This window comes from Aplysia californica, unplaced genomic scaffold (assembly GCF_000002075.1).
Source record: "Aplysia californica isolate F4 #8 unplaced genomic scaffold, AplCal3.0 scaffold00114, whole genome shotgun sequence".
In the NCBI taxonomy this organism is placed as follows: Eukaryota; Metazoa; Mollusca; class Gastropoda; order Aplysiida; family Aplysiidae; genus Aplysia; species Aplysia californica.
The window spans coordinates 1,440,236-1,455,268 of NW_004797384.1; the positions used below are offsets into that span (position 1 = coordinate 1,440,236).

General features: G+C 39.4%; 2 protein-coding genes across 2 annotated transcripts in view; one reads left to right on the forward strand and one right to left on the reverse strand.

Annotated features, from left to right (window-relative positions):
• The window catches only part of LOC101849122, a 145,993-nt gene that overhangs the window by 69,637 nt on the left and 61,323 nt on the right, over positions 1 to 15,033 (forward strand). The window lies entirely within an intron of this gene.
• LOC101846807 overlaps positions 7 to 15,033 on the reverse strand; it is a 25,173-nt gene continuing 10,146 nt past the window's right edge. Inside the window, exons 3-4 of the mRNA XM_005095827.3 lie at positions 4,383 to 4,487; positions 7 to 1,402 (exon numbers count right to left, since the gene is read on the reverse strand). Coding sequence (XP_005095884.1) covers positions 1,190 to 1,402; positions 4,383 to 4,487 — 318 coding nt within the window. The 3' untranslated portion in view covers positions 7 to 1,189. The remainder of the gene's footprint in view (positions 1,403 to 4,382; positions 4,488 to 15,033) is intronic.

Consider the following 15,033-nt stretch of genomic DNA (forward strand, 5'->3'; position numbering starts at 1 on the left):
GGGGTTAGAGAAGCATTGGTCAAGAGCAACATAAGCATACAACGTGCACAACTACAATCAGCTTCACACCTGTAATGATAGGACATGTCACTTACTTCGCTCATCTCCACAAAGCAAAAGTGTTCAGGGCCCTTTACACATTATAAACATACCAAAAAAATAGAGAAAGAACGAAATCAAAAGAGAGAAAGAAAGAAAGAAAGAAAGAAAGAAAGAAAGAAAGAAAGAAAGAAAGAAAGAAAGAAAGATTACAACTTTAATGTAATTATGAAATGTGATAATTGAAACCTCTAATATAAAAATTTAACGTTGTTAGTTCAATGCTATAAAAGACGCATCGCATAAATTCGTATCGGTCTGTGAACAAGCTGAGGGTATACTTATACTTATTAAATTTTAAAGAACAAACCTTTAAGTGACACATACGAGAAAATAAATTGAGAGTCATTCCCTAGCGCACTAAATCTTAGTATATATCTGAAGTCAAGCTACAAAAACCATCTGTTCAATGAAAATTTGAAAGGTTCATTTTAAAATCAGTGTAATTACCTCTTTAGAATAAAATCATCTGGATACTACCCTATTAGAGTAATATGTGGAAATTCCCGATGAACTGTACAAAGTAAAAAATCTAAGACATTCAGAGAACAGCAGAAAGGGAAATAAAATTACGAAAACGCCAAGCCTACCATTACAAAAGTTTTTTAAAAAGCGAATCTTTGGCAAAGATAAGGAGTATTAAAGTGACTTAGTAGTCCGGTTTTCACTTACACTCTTTGCTTTAACCGCAGAAATGATTATTGAGAGATGATTTTTGTGTTCTGTAACTACATATCAAAACTGATTATAAATGACAACTGGCAATCGAAATAATAATGCTGACGTTTGTTGACCCCTTGAAAATGCACGCCAATATCACAGATGATTGTGTCTAATGCATCTCGTATAAAGACTAGTTTGATATAAAATTCAATACAATGACATTCAAGAAGAGATTAAAATAGTAAATAAATGTATGAACAGAAGTACAATATTATTAATTCTAGACAATGTCAGAAATCAGGATTTGTATTATTTATCCGGAAAGTCCGCACATCTGACAGATATAGAACAAACTGACTCAGTATAACAGATCTTTGAAACAAAGGAACATTATACATCCATGACAACGACATACTATTACATTGTTTCATTTCTTACTACCTTTCTTTTTCTTCCCACTTTTCTTTGACTTCCCTTTCGCGGATTTCTTACTTCCTCCTGCACTTTTACTTTTCTTGCTTGGGCTCGCGCTTCTGCTCCTCGATGATCCGGCCGATTTTGCGCCTCTTTTCCCACCACCCTCGTCGTCTTTGATGTACTCCTTCAGAATGGCCTCCACCTTCTTGCCCTGGCATTTTGGCTGGAAAGATTCTTTTTAGTTTTTAGTAACAATTTGACTGAAGTTGCAATACAATTGGATCATAATATAAGTGCCGAGGATTGGAGGTATTATTAGAGAGTATTATAATAATAAAAGGAGGAGGAGAGGTAAGGACAATAATGGATGTTTGACAGGAAAAGAGGATCAACTCACACCTGAGCAAAGATTCAAATGCACATATCAATCGTAATATAATCTAAAAATAACTTTAAATAACCGTCTTTGTGGTGTCGGGAATAAGGTTTTCACCTTTTGTTTGCAGAATACACGAATTCTATTAACGAGTGACGAAGATTTTTTGTCTAATATTTCCGTCTGTCTGCTGTTATGTAGTATCCCGCTATTCCCACTTTGGCTTGGACAGGCAGAATCGAAGCAACCAGCTATGTTTGGGGGGGGGGGGGGGGGGGAGTGCAAAGCATAGCGCCAAATTATCTAGATTTAACGTCTGTCTCATGCCTGAACACGTATAGGACACGACCGCTACCGATAACCCCCCCTCCCCTCCTTCGTTTCACCATGCCCTGGTCCTGGAGACTGTCCTGCAGCATCACCGAGTAGACACTGGATGGACTGTCCTATCTGCTCGTCACCTCATCTCAACCCCGTAAAACATTTCTCCCCACACCAGGGCAGTGCTACTGGCTGAAGTTGTCTTAAGGCCATTCCAAAAGGTGGATATTAACATGGCGTACTTATTATGCATAGAGTAGAATTGTTAATGGGCTGATTTATAAAGGTTATGCTCATACTGTGCTCATACTGTGCTGGAACAACCTTGGGGGAACTCCTAAAAGGCTACTCTGCTCACCTCTCTAGCCTCAACAGCACAAAGTCTGCTTCGACTATTAAGGCACCCCAGAAATAGCAGTTCACAAGAGGGTGACAAACATACATACAACAGAAGACGAGAAACTATGAGGAGAGTAAGCGTGATTTCTCGTGTGGACTTCTCTGTTGACATCCACACCTTGGGCTCATAAAATGATATGAGCTTATGCAGTTGTGGGCGCGTAACACACTAACTAAAACAATAACATTTCTGGGTGTCACAAAGAACTCATCAACCTCCGCCCGACTACAAAGGTAAACTCTTTCGTATTATCTTCCGTGGTTGGTTGGCCGGTGCTCTGGTGTGGTTTGCTCCTTCTTACCTATCAACTTGCTATTATCTTTATCCATCCTCCTTTTTTTTCGTGTTTCTTACTAACTTTCTTGTAACACCTCTAGTCTTCGGCACTTATATTTGGCCTAATGTTACAAAGGCCATAAAACACTTACTTGAACTAAAAAACAACAACGTAAGTATTCTCTACATGAGAATGGCAGACATACCACAGCTCACTCGTATTCAATTCATGAAGCAAAGTTGTGACTACTGCTTCAATGCTTATGGTGGCTACATACCTTTTATGCCTCTTTTTTAAAAAAGTTTGCTCCGCGAGACTTTTTGATAGTGGTAGTGCCTCATGCAACATCTGGGACTGGACACTCCAAATCATTACTGTACAAAGCGTAACGGGTTAACTTAATTATCCTATATCGAACATGCTGGCTTTTAAGCACTCACTTAGAAAAAGACTTTATATAGTGGTCTTTGACTTCTTTTGAGTTGTAAAATGTATCTAAAATAATAATTTACAGTTTGGCATAATTACATTAGTTTGGTTTTAAGTTCAACGTCAGCAATTAAAAAAAAAAAGCTTGCACCACTCATACTAGATATGCGTTAACAACATAGTCATATGTGTCACGAAGCGGTACAGTCAGGCGCTCGTCAATTTTTGGTCATGTGGCGTTATTGGTATCATCTAAAAGCTGACCCATTTGCAGTACTTTCACGAAAAAAATTACCCGTCTATCTTGAATAGACATATTTGAGATGGAAGGTGTTGGGGGTCACCTGGCTCCAGTGGTAAAATTACTCAGAAAATGGCCGCCAAAGTTCGGTAACCAAAATAACTTGAGAGTCGTTGAAAACTGAAAAATTACATATTTTGAGTCTTTAATCAACATTTTCCAGTTTATTCACACAGAAATGTGTTTTACATAGACATAGAAGGTGTTGAGCGAAAAAGTAAAAATTCGATAAAAATTGCCAAAATGGCGTGAAAATGCACGTTTCTTCGATTTCAATATTTTGACGAGAGCCTCATTTTACCACAATGCCTCTCATAATATAAGTTTGTAGGTTGGTCTTTCAGAGTATAGTCATTTTACAAAATAAAATGTGTTACGACAAAGTGGCATTAGGTACTAGTCAATTTCTGACAATACAAAGTTACTGGTATCATCATAAATCTTGTTCATCAGCTTTGATTTTGATTTATTTTTAAAATACCCACAAATATTGAATACAAGTCGAAACACTTGCGATTAAATTAGTTCGGGGTCACCAGGTCGCTACCTAACAGTGATAAAGTTCTATCTAACATTTTAGCAATTTTTAGTTACGGAGAACAGGAGGTCAGAAACCAAATTATATGTTGTATCTCCTCTACCAAAATCGTTAAGATTATTCAGAGATGTCATCAAGATATTTAAAGAGTTGCATTCAAAAGAATCTTGACATGTTGGGAAACTCAAAATATTGTAGTTCAATTTTCTCAAAATCAGTAATTCTAGGGTAGTGAGCTAGATGTCAATGGTAAAATAAACAAGAGAGCGGCCTTCAAAATTTTGTGAGATCCAAATTTTTATAGTTCTAGGAAACTGAAAATTGCACTTTTTCTGCACTTGATCAACGTGTTTCAACTACAAAAAACACACAAAAATAGAAATAAAATGTGCAGATAAAAAAACTGCCAAAGGGGTGGGGAACTGTCTCTTTCTTCCTTTTAATTATTTTGAGGAGCTCCTGATTTCACCTCGATGCCGTACAAATGTAAAAAATTGTAAACGAAACGAGAAAATAAAGAGGAAAAAAATATACATTTAAATGCAATATATTTTACCATACCTGATTACACTTTGCACACCTGGTCTCTTCCTTCATGGTCCCCGTGAACTCTCCGTGCATACATTCCTTACAATACCGAGTGCCACACCATTTACACATGTAAGTCTGGGGGTAAAAAAGCACAGTTCCACTCTGTAAGCTTGAAAAAAAAATCCCAAAACACCAAAAAAAACCCCACCAGATATCGTAAAAAATCTAGACATTCTTTAAACTCCATAATAATATTTCATCTTGCACTGATGAACGAAAATTCGGATATTAAGAAAGAACTCAATAAAGCCGCGACTCAACTAAACCAATCCGCTACATGGAGTGGATAGCAGCTGAAGCTGAGATTTTCCAAATTGTGATCGTTTAAATAGATTTCCACCCCCAAATTACAATTTTCTACTGGCTTCAACCCAAACATCCTGCATTACAAGATGGTTCACTCCTCTCTTTGAGCCTTCAAATAAAAGCGTCCTCAATATCACAGTGGCGTCCCCTGAGTATAAGCGCGTACTTTGGGAACAGCTGATCGTAGAACGATGAAAATAGCAGTCAATCGGCGTGCGAAGGGGGACTGCTATTTCTATTCTTCTTTTAGAGAAAGGAAAGAAAGCTTCAAAACAGCAACTGTAGACTGTAGAGCCATCTGAGAAGCTTCAAAACATCCACTGTAGAGCCATCTGAGAATAAAGTGCTTATGGCCATAAACATTAATTTTTTGTTTGGCTTGTTGAGCTATCTCGTCGTGGAAGATCTTTGGTTCACCCCAAAAAGTGGGTCAGATCGTAACAGATCTATGTATATTTAGGTAAGACGGTCAGGGTGTGGGTTAGGGTTTGTGTTAGGGTTAAGGTTAGAGTTAGGGTTAGGGTTAGGGTTGAGGCTGGGCTGGGGTTGGGGATGGGCGTAAGGTTAGAGTTAGGATTTGGGTTTGTATTTGGGTTAAGGCTAGAATTGGGGTTAAGTTTGAAGGTTGGGGTTAAGGTTAGAGTCAGCGTCAGGGTTGGGGTTAGGATTAGGATGAGGGTTAAGGTTGGGGTTATGGTCATTGTTAGGGTTAGGTTTATGTAAATAATATATAATCATCAGCCTTAAGAAAAAAACCTCCTGCCCCACGCAAAAATCGAACCCATGTTCCTCTGCTTGGGCCGGTTAGCACTCAACCCCTCCACCACTGACGTGTGTATTCCATTAACACCAGTTGTTGTCTTAAGTTAAAGAAATCAATGAAGTTTTACCCCGAGTGAGCTCACAGGTGCTGTATAAATCAGGCTCGTTGAAGTCAATAAATTGATTAGTTTCTAATTTTAGAACCTTGTGAAGAAACATCCATTTTTAACAAACCCCATTCATTTATGACTTCCTCGCCGCATAAAAGTTGCGACCATGTCCATTTGTCAGCGAATCGGTGGTTTTGTTAAGATGGGGGGGGGGGGGGGTGTCTCCGGTGAATTGACAAGCTGAGTTAATTAACTCTGTGTTTTTGTAATACACGTAGGTGGTCGGTACGAAAAAGTCAATTCTTAAAAAGCGACATAACCGCCGTCTGAGGTGTAGCGGTACCGTTTTTCGTTTCGCCCTCTTACTCTAACCTATCGAATAAAAAATAGTTGGGGGGGGGGGGGGGGTAGGAATAAAAGGGAGGGGGGTGCACAAGGAGGGGGGTGAGGCTGGAATAAAAAAAAGGTGCAGGAGAGGGGTGACACATTCAACCTCATACCCTTGTACTAGAAAGAACAAATCTTTTTTTTTTCCTTCAGTGAACAAAAGAACAAGAGATCATGAAATTTTAGAGATTTTAGTAAGTTACTGAGACCACTTTCCCATTTAGGAACAAATCAGTTTCATAACAAAAATATAAACCGTCGTACAAAAGTTATAAAAATGCAAAGAAAATTGAGGTAGCCCACCTGGTACATGTACCGATACAATACCTCATTATTTAGGCTAATTTGCTATTAAAAGTTATATAAAAAAAGAAGTTTCATTCAAATATCTAGATTCTAGATTATAATGTTTCTTAAGATCATCAGTCGTGGCAAGCTGGAATATGATAAACGGGGGATTGGGGGGGGGTGGGGGGTGGGGGGAGTTATGGAATAAGAAGCGGGAGGTGGGGTCGCTTATTCGATACCTTAGAGTATGCTGGAGATTCGAGCTCGATTCATGAGAATGTTTTTTGTTTTGTTTTTAAATCGTGTATCTCGGGCTTTATGCTGGGATACGGCATTCCTCTCAGTCTAGGTTGGCCTTGACAGGCAGGGTTGAAGCTCGCCTCCAAAGCCCAAAGGATCTACATTGTGTCGATGCGGACGTAAAAAGCACCTTCATGTATTAAGAAAAAAAAAAGTGATACTCCTAACTCACTACTATGTGACGTATTTGGCGTTGTCACGACCGACGTACGATAATCTGATTCCAAATTTAGCACCGTTTTGTAAATGCTTACTCCTTTCCCTGTCCAACATTGAACTTTTTGCACCACGCCGAAACTGGTCTTTCTTCAGAGAGCACTAGGTCTAGATTTGGAATCAACTCCTTTACTGCCCCCTGTAACCGGTTTGAAGCTGCTTTTCTGACTTTTTAGAGTACTTTTAAGGTCAAAGGCCCCCCTCTGGGTTACCCCAAGACATGGCTGATGTAGTGGTGCTTGATTGACCAGTTCAAATGGTCGTCTTTAAGCAAAAGGGGGCTATCCAGGAAAATTAATGCTGTTTTGATAATACCGAAGGTAAAGTGTTTGCCCCCTTGTTCAGTTTCTTTAAAAGACAAGGAGAGTTTTCTCTTTAACCAAAAACAAATATCTACTCACAATGAAGCCAAACGTATCCTATATGTAGGGCAATGCCCATTTTTGGTGTAAGTCAAGATTTCTGGAACCCCCCCCCCCCGAAATCTGGGCTGGCCCGCTTGTCCTTAAAAGTGACCAAATTTGACCGTAGATTGAGGAGTCTGCATGATCAAACACAATTCCTTTTAAATTTGGTACAGATCTCCCCCAAAAAAAGATTTAGGAGGATTGAGGATACTTTTTAATTGGTTCAAACAGACGAGTGAACTATCTTTCTATACAGAATATTTGATTCATAGTATACACATTTATTTGTATCGCGGGCAACTTGCTATTTGTTTTAAGTAATTCGTGATATCAAGTGGTCTTGCGAAATGTTACACTGCTGCCATTACTTTAGAACACCGACATTTCACTTGGCGTCTCATATAGCAAGTTCAAAACATTCGACAAAACAAATACAATATGTGAGACCACGTGGGGAAATTAGGCACTCGTCAAAATCATGAAAGTCAAGAAACTGGCATGTTCCTGAGGGTTTAGGAATGTTTACCGAATTTTTGGTTTTTGGCTAAACACCGTTCATGCCCTTGAAAAAAACAACATTTCTGAGTGAATTATGCTGAAAAACATTGATCAAAGACACAACAATAAATGTAAATTCTCAGTTTTTAAGGACTCTCAAGCTTTGGAAATCACCAAACTTTGGTGGCCATTTCATCTCTAATTTTACTTCTAAAAACAGGCGACGCCGACCTCCTTCAATCGCAAAATAAACTCAATTTCTATTCGTGATAGATGGATATTTTTTGCAACAAAAGCAAGAAAAATGAACAATCTTTAAAGTGGTACCAATAACTAAACGTGGGGAAAATTTGACGAGCTCCTGATTCCACCGCGTAGTGACACATATTATTATCAGTGCACGTCAGCTGAGAAGTATTCAATATGACTGCGTGGAATGTTTTATTTATATATGTCATAGAATCTCATCTATGTAAGGTTCTACTATCACATTATATCTGTCTAAAAATAATAAAGGTTAATTAATCCAACCTATTTGCAGTCCAGTAACTAAACCTATCTGATCACTCGAAGCGAATTTAAGGTCACAGGAAAGCAGGTTGGCATGCGTACGCGCTCGCCTTGCAGTCCAGAAAGAGAGAGGGGGTGGGGTGGAGATACAGAGACAGAGACGGGCAGAGAGGGAGACAGCGACAGAACGAAACCGATACACACACACACACACACACACACACACACACACACACACACACACACACACACACACACACACACACAGAAAGAGAGAGAGAGAGAGAGAGAGAGAGAGAGAGAGAGAGAGAGAGAGAGAGAGACAGACAGACAGAGAGAGACAGAGAGAGAGACAGAGAGAGAAATAAATAGGGAGGGGAGACAGCTGTCAAGAACAGATTTTCGACAAAATAGTGGTCAGACGAGGACTTGAAACAGCATGCGCTGACGGTATACACAGGAAAACAAACCTTAACTCGGTAAGGCTTACTTTTTATTTGTCATCAGGTTACTGTTTTACTTTCTGTTTCATTTTCTATTTCTTATTATTAATTTTTGTTTTGTTTTCTAGTTTTTTCTAGTATTCTTGTTCTTGTCGTTGTTGGGTTTCTTTTCTTTTTCTTTATGCTGACGACGTTTTACTGTCATTATATTTTTCCATTGTGAAACTATCATCAAAAATATTTCACCTCCCCCCCCCTCCCCCCACCAAATTAAAAAAAAAAACCCTTCACTTTCTAAACATTGCCGACGTATCTGTTGTCACCCCTCCCTCTCTCTCTCTCTCTCTCTCTCTCTCTCTCTCTCTCTCTCTCTCTCTCTGTCTTTCTCCCCCTCTCTATCACTGACAAACACACACACACACACACACACACACACACAAACACTCACACACACACACAAACACACAAACAGACACTGACACACACACACACACACACACACACACACACACACACACACACACACACAAGCGCGCGCGGGCGCGGGCGCCCACACACACCCTCCCTAGTTGCCCCTTTAAGATGAATGACCAGTCTTCTGAATTGAACTTCAAAATTTCGAAAGAAACTTTATTGTGCTGAATTCATCTTTAAAAAACCCTCGCAGTATGGCTGACTTCTCTTTTATGCATAGTGGTTACATCATAATTTAATACATTCTATAACATAAACAAAACAAAATATTGAGGGGACTCCCATGGTCTAGAGGTTAAGACATCGCATTCAATAGGCCTCGGGTTCGAATCCGGATTGCGACGAAAAATATTGTCTTCTCTAAAAATGGTTCCCTTTTCACATTCTTTCTTGCACTGTAACAATTTTCTGTTGTCTACATTCGTCTCCACTTTCTGCTTCCACCTCTCACCTTCGTTGCCCCCTTGTCTAGGACCCAGACTCTTTCTGCTGTCTTTATTCTGGCACTCCTTGGCGCCTTCTTACTGCTGTCTTTAAACGACACCCCTGATCTTTTGGTATGACAGATCTACACCTAGCCTTCTCGGACAAGGGCGAAAAAACTCGGAGGTCCCGTGTGCAAGTAGTGCATGTTAAAGATCCCTAGGTTCACCAAATTCGATAAGAATAGGCTTCGGCCGCCACCCAGGCAAAATTCAAAATTTCCTTCCAACTAAAAACGTTTCGGTGTGTCTCGCACGCTCATTGACCTTATGCAGTTGCGAGCGCCGTAAAGCATTTACAAAAAATATATTGTTTCTGTTCATTGCAATCAAATTAGAGTAATGAGTAAAAGTGAACATCGATAAGAATCACACCTATAAATGCAAAATGCGCCAATTTAAAAGTTTTAAAATGATTGGTTTATTTTTTCCTTTCCTTTTATTTTCAAAGACTAATCTTTCCATCCAAGTAAACTTTGAATAGTATTTCTTTTCTCTTACAGAGTTTTAAAAAACATTCTTTTTAATTCTGGAATTTCGAGAACCAATGGTCTATATTATGTCCTCCTTTGGACTTGAGACCAGAGGCGAAGCGTCTATATAATCAAATAATCACTGCTTCCCTTCCTAATTTTGAAACATTGTCGCAGTCAAATTCACCCATAGACGTAAACCTCATAAATTAAATGTAAAAAGACGTTCATAATCACGAATGAACAATAGACTATGCCTAACCTTCAAAACCGTTTCATTGCCACAGAAATAGCCTGTTCGCCCCTATCGGGCCACTCCATAAGCAGTCACAAGCTTTGATTAAGTAAGCTTAAAGTGAGGCTGGAAGAGTCAACCAATGGATTTGAAGGGAACATGTGCATAGCAGTCAGAACTGTTTCATTGTCGCATATACCTTGTTCACCCCTTTCGGGCCACAGTTATAAGCACCCAGACGCGCTGATTATCTAAGCGAACTATTACACTGATCGAGTCTACCTCACAGATGTGAGGGGAACTAACTCCTAATAATCCTTTGACTCCTGATACTACACTGCTAGTGCTTGTTTTTTCCTCGACTTTTTAACGTCCTATAATCAGATCGTGACTTCGATTATGACAGCGGCTCCTGGCCGCGAAAAGCTAGACAAAAAACAGCCAAATGTGAAATAAAAAATTAATAGTTGGCGTGCTCTACCAAAGTGTTTCGGCTGTCTGGTATAACATGCCATTGTAGTGCTGACATCTGTGCTTCTTTCCTTGGTGTTCGTGTGTTCAAATCTAAAGTTAAATTTAAGGTTAGTTAGAATAAATATTTAATGAAATACTTTCCCGATTATTTTAGCGGTTGAACAAGCATACAACATGAATTCAGGATTTGTTTTCATTCACAACTCAGAATTGCCGCCTCCAGTGCCAGTAAGATTCTTGTGACTTGTGTGAGTGTGATATCTCCAGGCCCTATCTGGTCCCATTTCACTTTGATTACCCTGTCAAACAAGTCAGCCTTCGCCCCTGCTTGAGACATATTCAGTGGTGGCAAAACACAAAGATCCACTCAACCATGAGTACTCAAAGCCACACGCACTGTACACCTTACAGTATGGAGCTGAGCCTAGAGACAATATGGAAGGGTGTGAGGTTGCTCAACTATACAGTATTTGTGGAGTCGATATAACTGGAAAGGTAAATTATGGGTTTGCCAAGGAACCAAATGTCATAGAGGAAATGTTCACGCTTTTCAAGACGATCATGAACACATTGCTATTCTCTGATAGCTTCGAGAAAGGGGAAATGGTAAAGTCGTAGATGAAGATCTGCCTTGAGAATGCGGACCGTTCAGAAGTAGGAAAGTCACTGCTGCAGACATCGTCTACAGACAAACGTCTCATGAGGCCCATCTACAGAATTCTGCACCCCGGTGACGTTTAAAGGGGTGCAAACGGTGAGTGTTTGACCTGGAGCGGTCGTTTTGTTAGAGAATTGGTTGTTCCGATTCTCAACAGGCCCTAACTGATGGACCATTTCCACCCTTGACATCAAAGAATGTTTTAAGGGAACTTTAACATTATTTCCGTGCCTTGTGAGAAACTTACGAAATGAGTTGGTGGTGAGGAAATGTTAAGTACAAAAGCTCCTTGCTCTTTACTAATCTTAATCATGATCTCAGCAGGCAAAGACAATTTGAGAAAAAGTATCTGGAAACTTCTGTTGGCCTATTAGACTAATGTAGTTTGCAATATGACGCAATCGTTGGGATTTTTTGTGGTAGGCCTAATGCAAACTAGTGCGTCATGCTACGAAAATGGGGACATAACTGAAAATTATGGGTTGGGTTTTTTTACGCGTTATATAGAGCAAAACTATTTTGTGGATTTATCTAAAATGAATATCAGACATATTCCGTTTGACTTCCAAATGTTGTGTACAAATTTGAAACGTAAAATTTTGTTTGGAGGAAAATATTAACAAAAAATGTTTAACAGTTTTTTGGGGATCACCCTATATATAGTTCATTTATTTCTGGTATTCCCAATAAGCGAGTAAATATTTGTCGTAGGTGCTAGCTTATAAGAAATGTTAAAATTAGTAAAACATGATATATAAATAATAATATTAATATTTTTGTTATCAGTGCATGTGTGTACGTGTGTGGAAGAAAGGATGTGTGAGTATGTGTATATGCGTTCGTCTATGTGCGTGTTTATATGTATATGTATGTGTGTATGTGTGTGTGTGTGTGTGTGTGTGTGTGTGTGTGTGTGTGTGTGTGTGTATGAATGTACATGCTTGTGTGTGTTCTTGTGAGTGTGTGTGTGTGTGTGTGTGTGTGTGTGTGTGTGTGTGTGCGTGTGTGGGTGGGTGTGTGTGTGGGTGTGAGTGTGTGCGCGTGGGTGTGTGTGTGAGTGTGTGTGTGTGTGTGTGTGTGTGTGTGTGTGTGGTCAACACCAAGCCAGCGTTGCAGTGTCTGGACAACACAGATGCCTCATATAATATCTATCTTATCTATTGTAGTTTTAACAAAAAAATATTTGTTATCATAATCATCTGGTGCTATTCCGACTGGCGTGGACGATCATGGACGTCCACTTCACTGTCTTGCGCTGCAGCAATGTTGTATGTCGTTTTTCCTGTTCCCAGGTATGTTGTCAAGTATATTTTCCCTCTGTCTGCTTCTGCCACTTTTTCCACTAAACTTGACTGTTGTTGCAACATTCTCTAATACCTCTTTCTGCATTGTGTGTCCAATGAACTGTGCCTGTCGCTTTCGTATATTCGTCACAAGCTGTCGTCAGCAATGTGCTTAACCCAAGACTTTTTTTTATTAATTGTTTTTCTAGCTGTCCATGGGATATGCAGCATGCGTCTTATGAACCAAAACTCTGTAGCCTCAATTGCTCTTTCCAGCTGTTCGTTGATTGTCAGTGCTTCGCATCCGTACAATCGGATTGACTAAGTGTAACTTTTCAGTATTCTTTTTTTGTTTTGTTTCCAGTGACATATTGATATTCGTAAGTACCTGTTTCATTTTGAGGAAGATTGAAGATATAACGGTCCCCAAATATTTAAAATGTTGTACTTGCCTGAGGGCGGTACCATTGATTTTGATATCTTAGGTTGGGGTTGGATTTTTCTGCTTCTCACCATTGTTTCAGTTTTTTTTATGGTTAGGCTTAGGCCCGTGTTGTTACTCTTTTGTACAATGACATTTAATAGATCCTGTAGGTGTTCTTCATTTTTTGCGACTAGCACTGTGTCGTCAGCATATCTTAGACAACATGAAATATTTGTAAGAAATTCAAGTTCCGAATATTTTTTAAAGGGGAAAAACACAAAACATAGGTGAACGTATGTGCAATTTGCAAAAAGAAATGAACCATTTATTAGTTTTGTTTGTGTTCTTAAAAGTTTCGTTTTCTGAGCTGAGAACATTATCTGAACAGCCTGCAGACATATTACAGTGGAACTCAGATTCAGCAAGGTCGCCGGGCCTGACCTAAAACCTCGTTGAATCCGAGTGTTCGCTATAGCAAACAGGGGCGAAGGCTGACTTGTTTGACAGGGTAATCAAAGTGAAACGGGACCAGATATGGCCTGGAGATATCACACAAGAATCTTACTCGAGGCGGCGACTCTGAGTTGTGAATGAAAACAAATCCGGAATTCATATTGTATGTTCAACCGCCAAAATAATCGGGAAAGTATCTTATTAAATATCAATTCCAACTAAAATTAAAAATAACTTTAGATGTGAATACACAAATACAAAGCAAAGAAGCAGATATGTCAGCACTAAATCTATATGTTATAGATCTACCAGTGAGTGTAACTCTTTGGTAGAACATGACAATTATCCTTTTTTAAATTTCACATTTGGCTGTTTTTGTCTAGCCTTTCGCGCCCAGGAGGCGGTGTCATAATCGAGGTCACGATCTGATTATAGGACGGTAAAAAGTCGAGGAAACAAAAACAAGCACTTGCAGCAGTCAAGAGATTATTAGGAGTTAGGTCCCCTCACATGTGTGAGGTAGACTCGACCAGTGTTAGTTAGCTTACATAATCAGGGCTTCTGATTGCTTATAACTGTGGCCCGAAAGGGGTGAACAGGGTATATGCGGCAATGAAACAGTTTTGACTGCTATGTTCCCTTCAATTCTATTGGTAGACTCTTCCAGCCTCACTTTAAGCTTACTTAATCAAACCTTGCGATTGCTTGTGGACTGGCCCGAGAGGGGTGAGCAGGCTATTTCTGTGGCCGTGAAACCGTTTTTAATTTTGGGCATACTGTTCATTGTTGGTTATGAACGTCTTTTCACATTTAATCTATTAGGCTTACGTTTATGGGTGAAATTGACAGCGACAATGTTTCAAAATTAGGAAGGGAAGCAGTGATTATTTGATTATATAGACGCTTCGCCACTGAAACACGGTTTTGTGTAGACAATTGCAGGCACTGAGCAAGTTATATATATAGAGAGAGAAGTCACAAGTAGTGCCTGAAATTATGCCTACATATTATGAGATGTGAAAAAAGACCGTTTCGTTCAAATACACACGCCTGTGTCATCTCGACTGTTTACCAAAAAGTTGAGTTGCTGTGTAGAGCCTAGCAAACGGCAACGTTTCTTTCTATAGACCAGCGCACAATTCATTACGTAGATCTACGTCAAGATTAGCTTTTCATTGTATTAATGATCAGTTGCCGAGGGGAAAAGAAAAGACTTACGCGTTTTGTATCTGCGACGTTCAACGCCCGGAACGCTATGTGATGGGCAGGTATCTATTAGGAATGGATACGCAGATACATATCGGTATTGATAGCGGTATCGATACCTGCTCTAAACATCGATACCTATATGTTATTTATCCCAGGGCTGCCAGGGCTATTTACTTGGGCCTTGAGAATTTGTTGTTTAACAAAACTGATGTTTTCGTAAGGGGGTTTG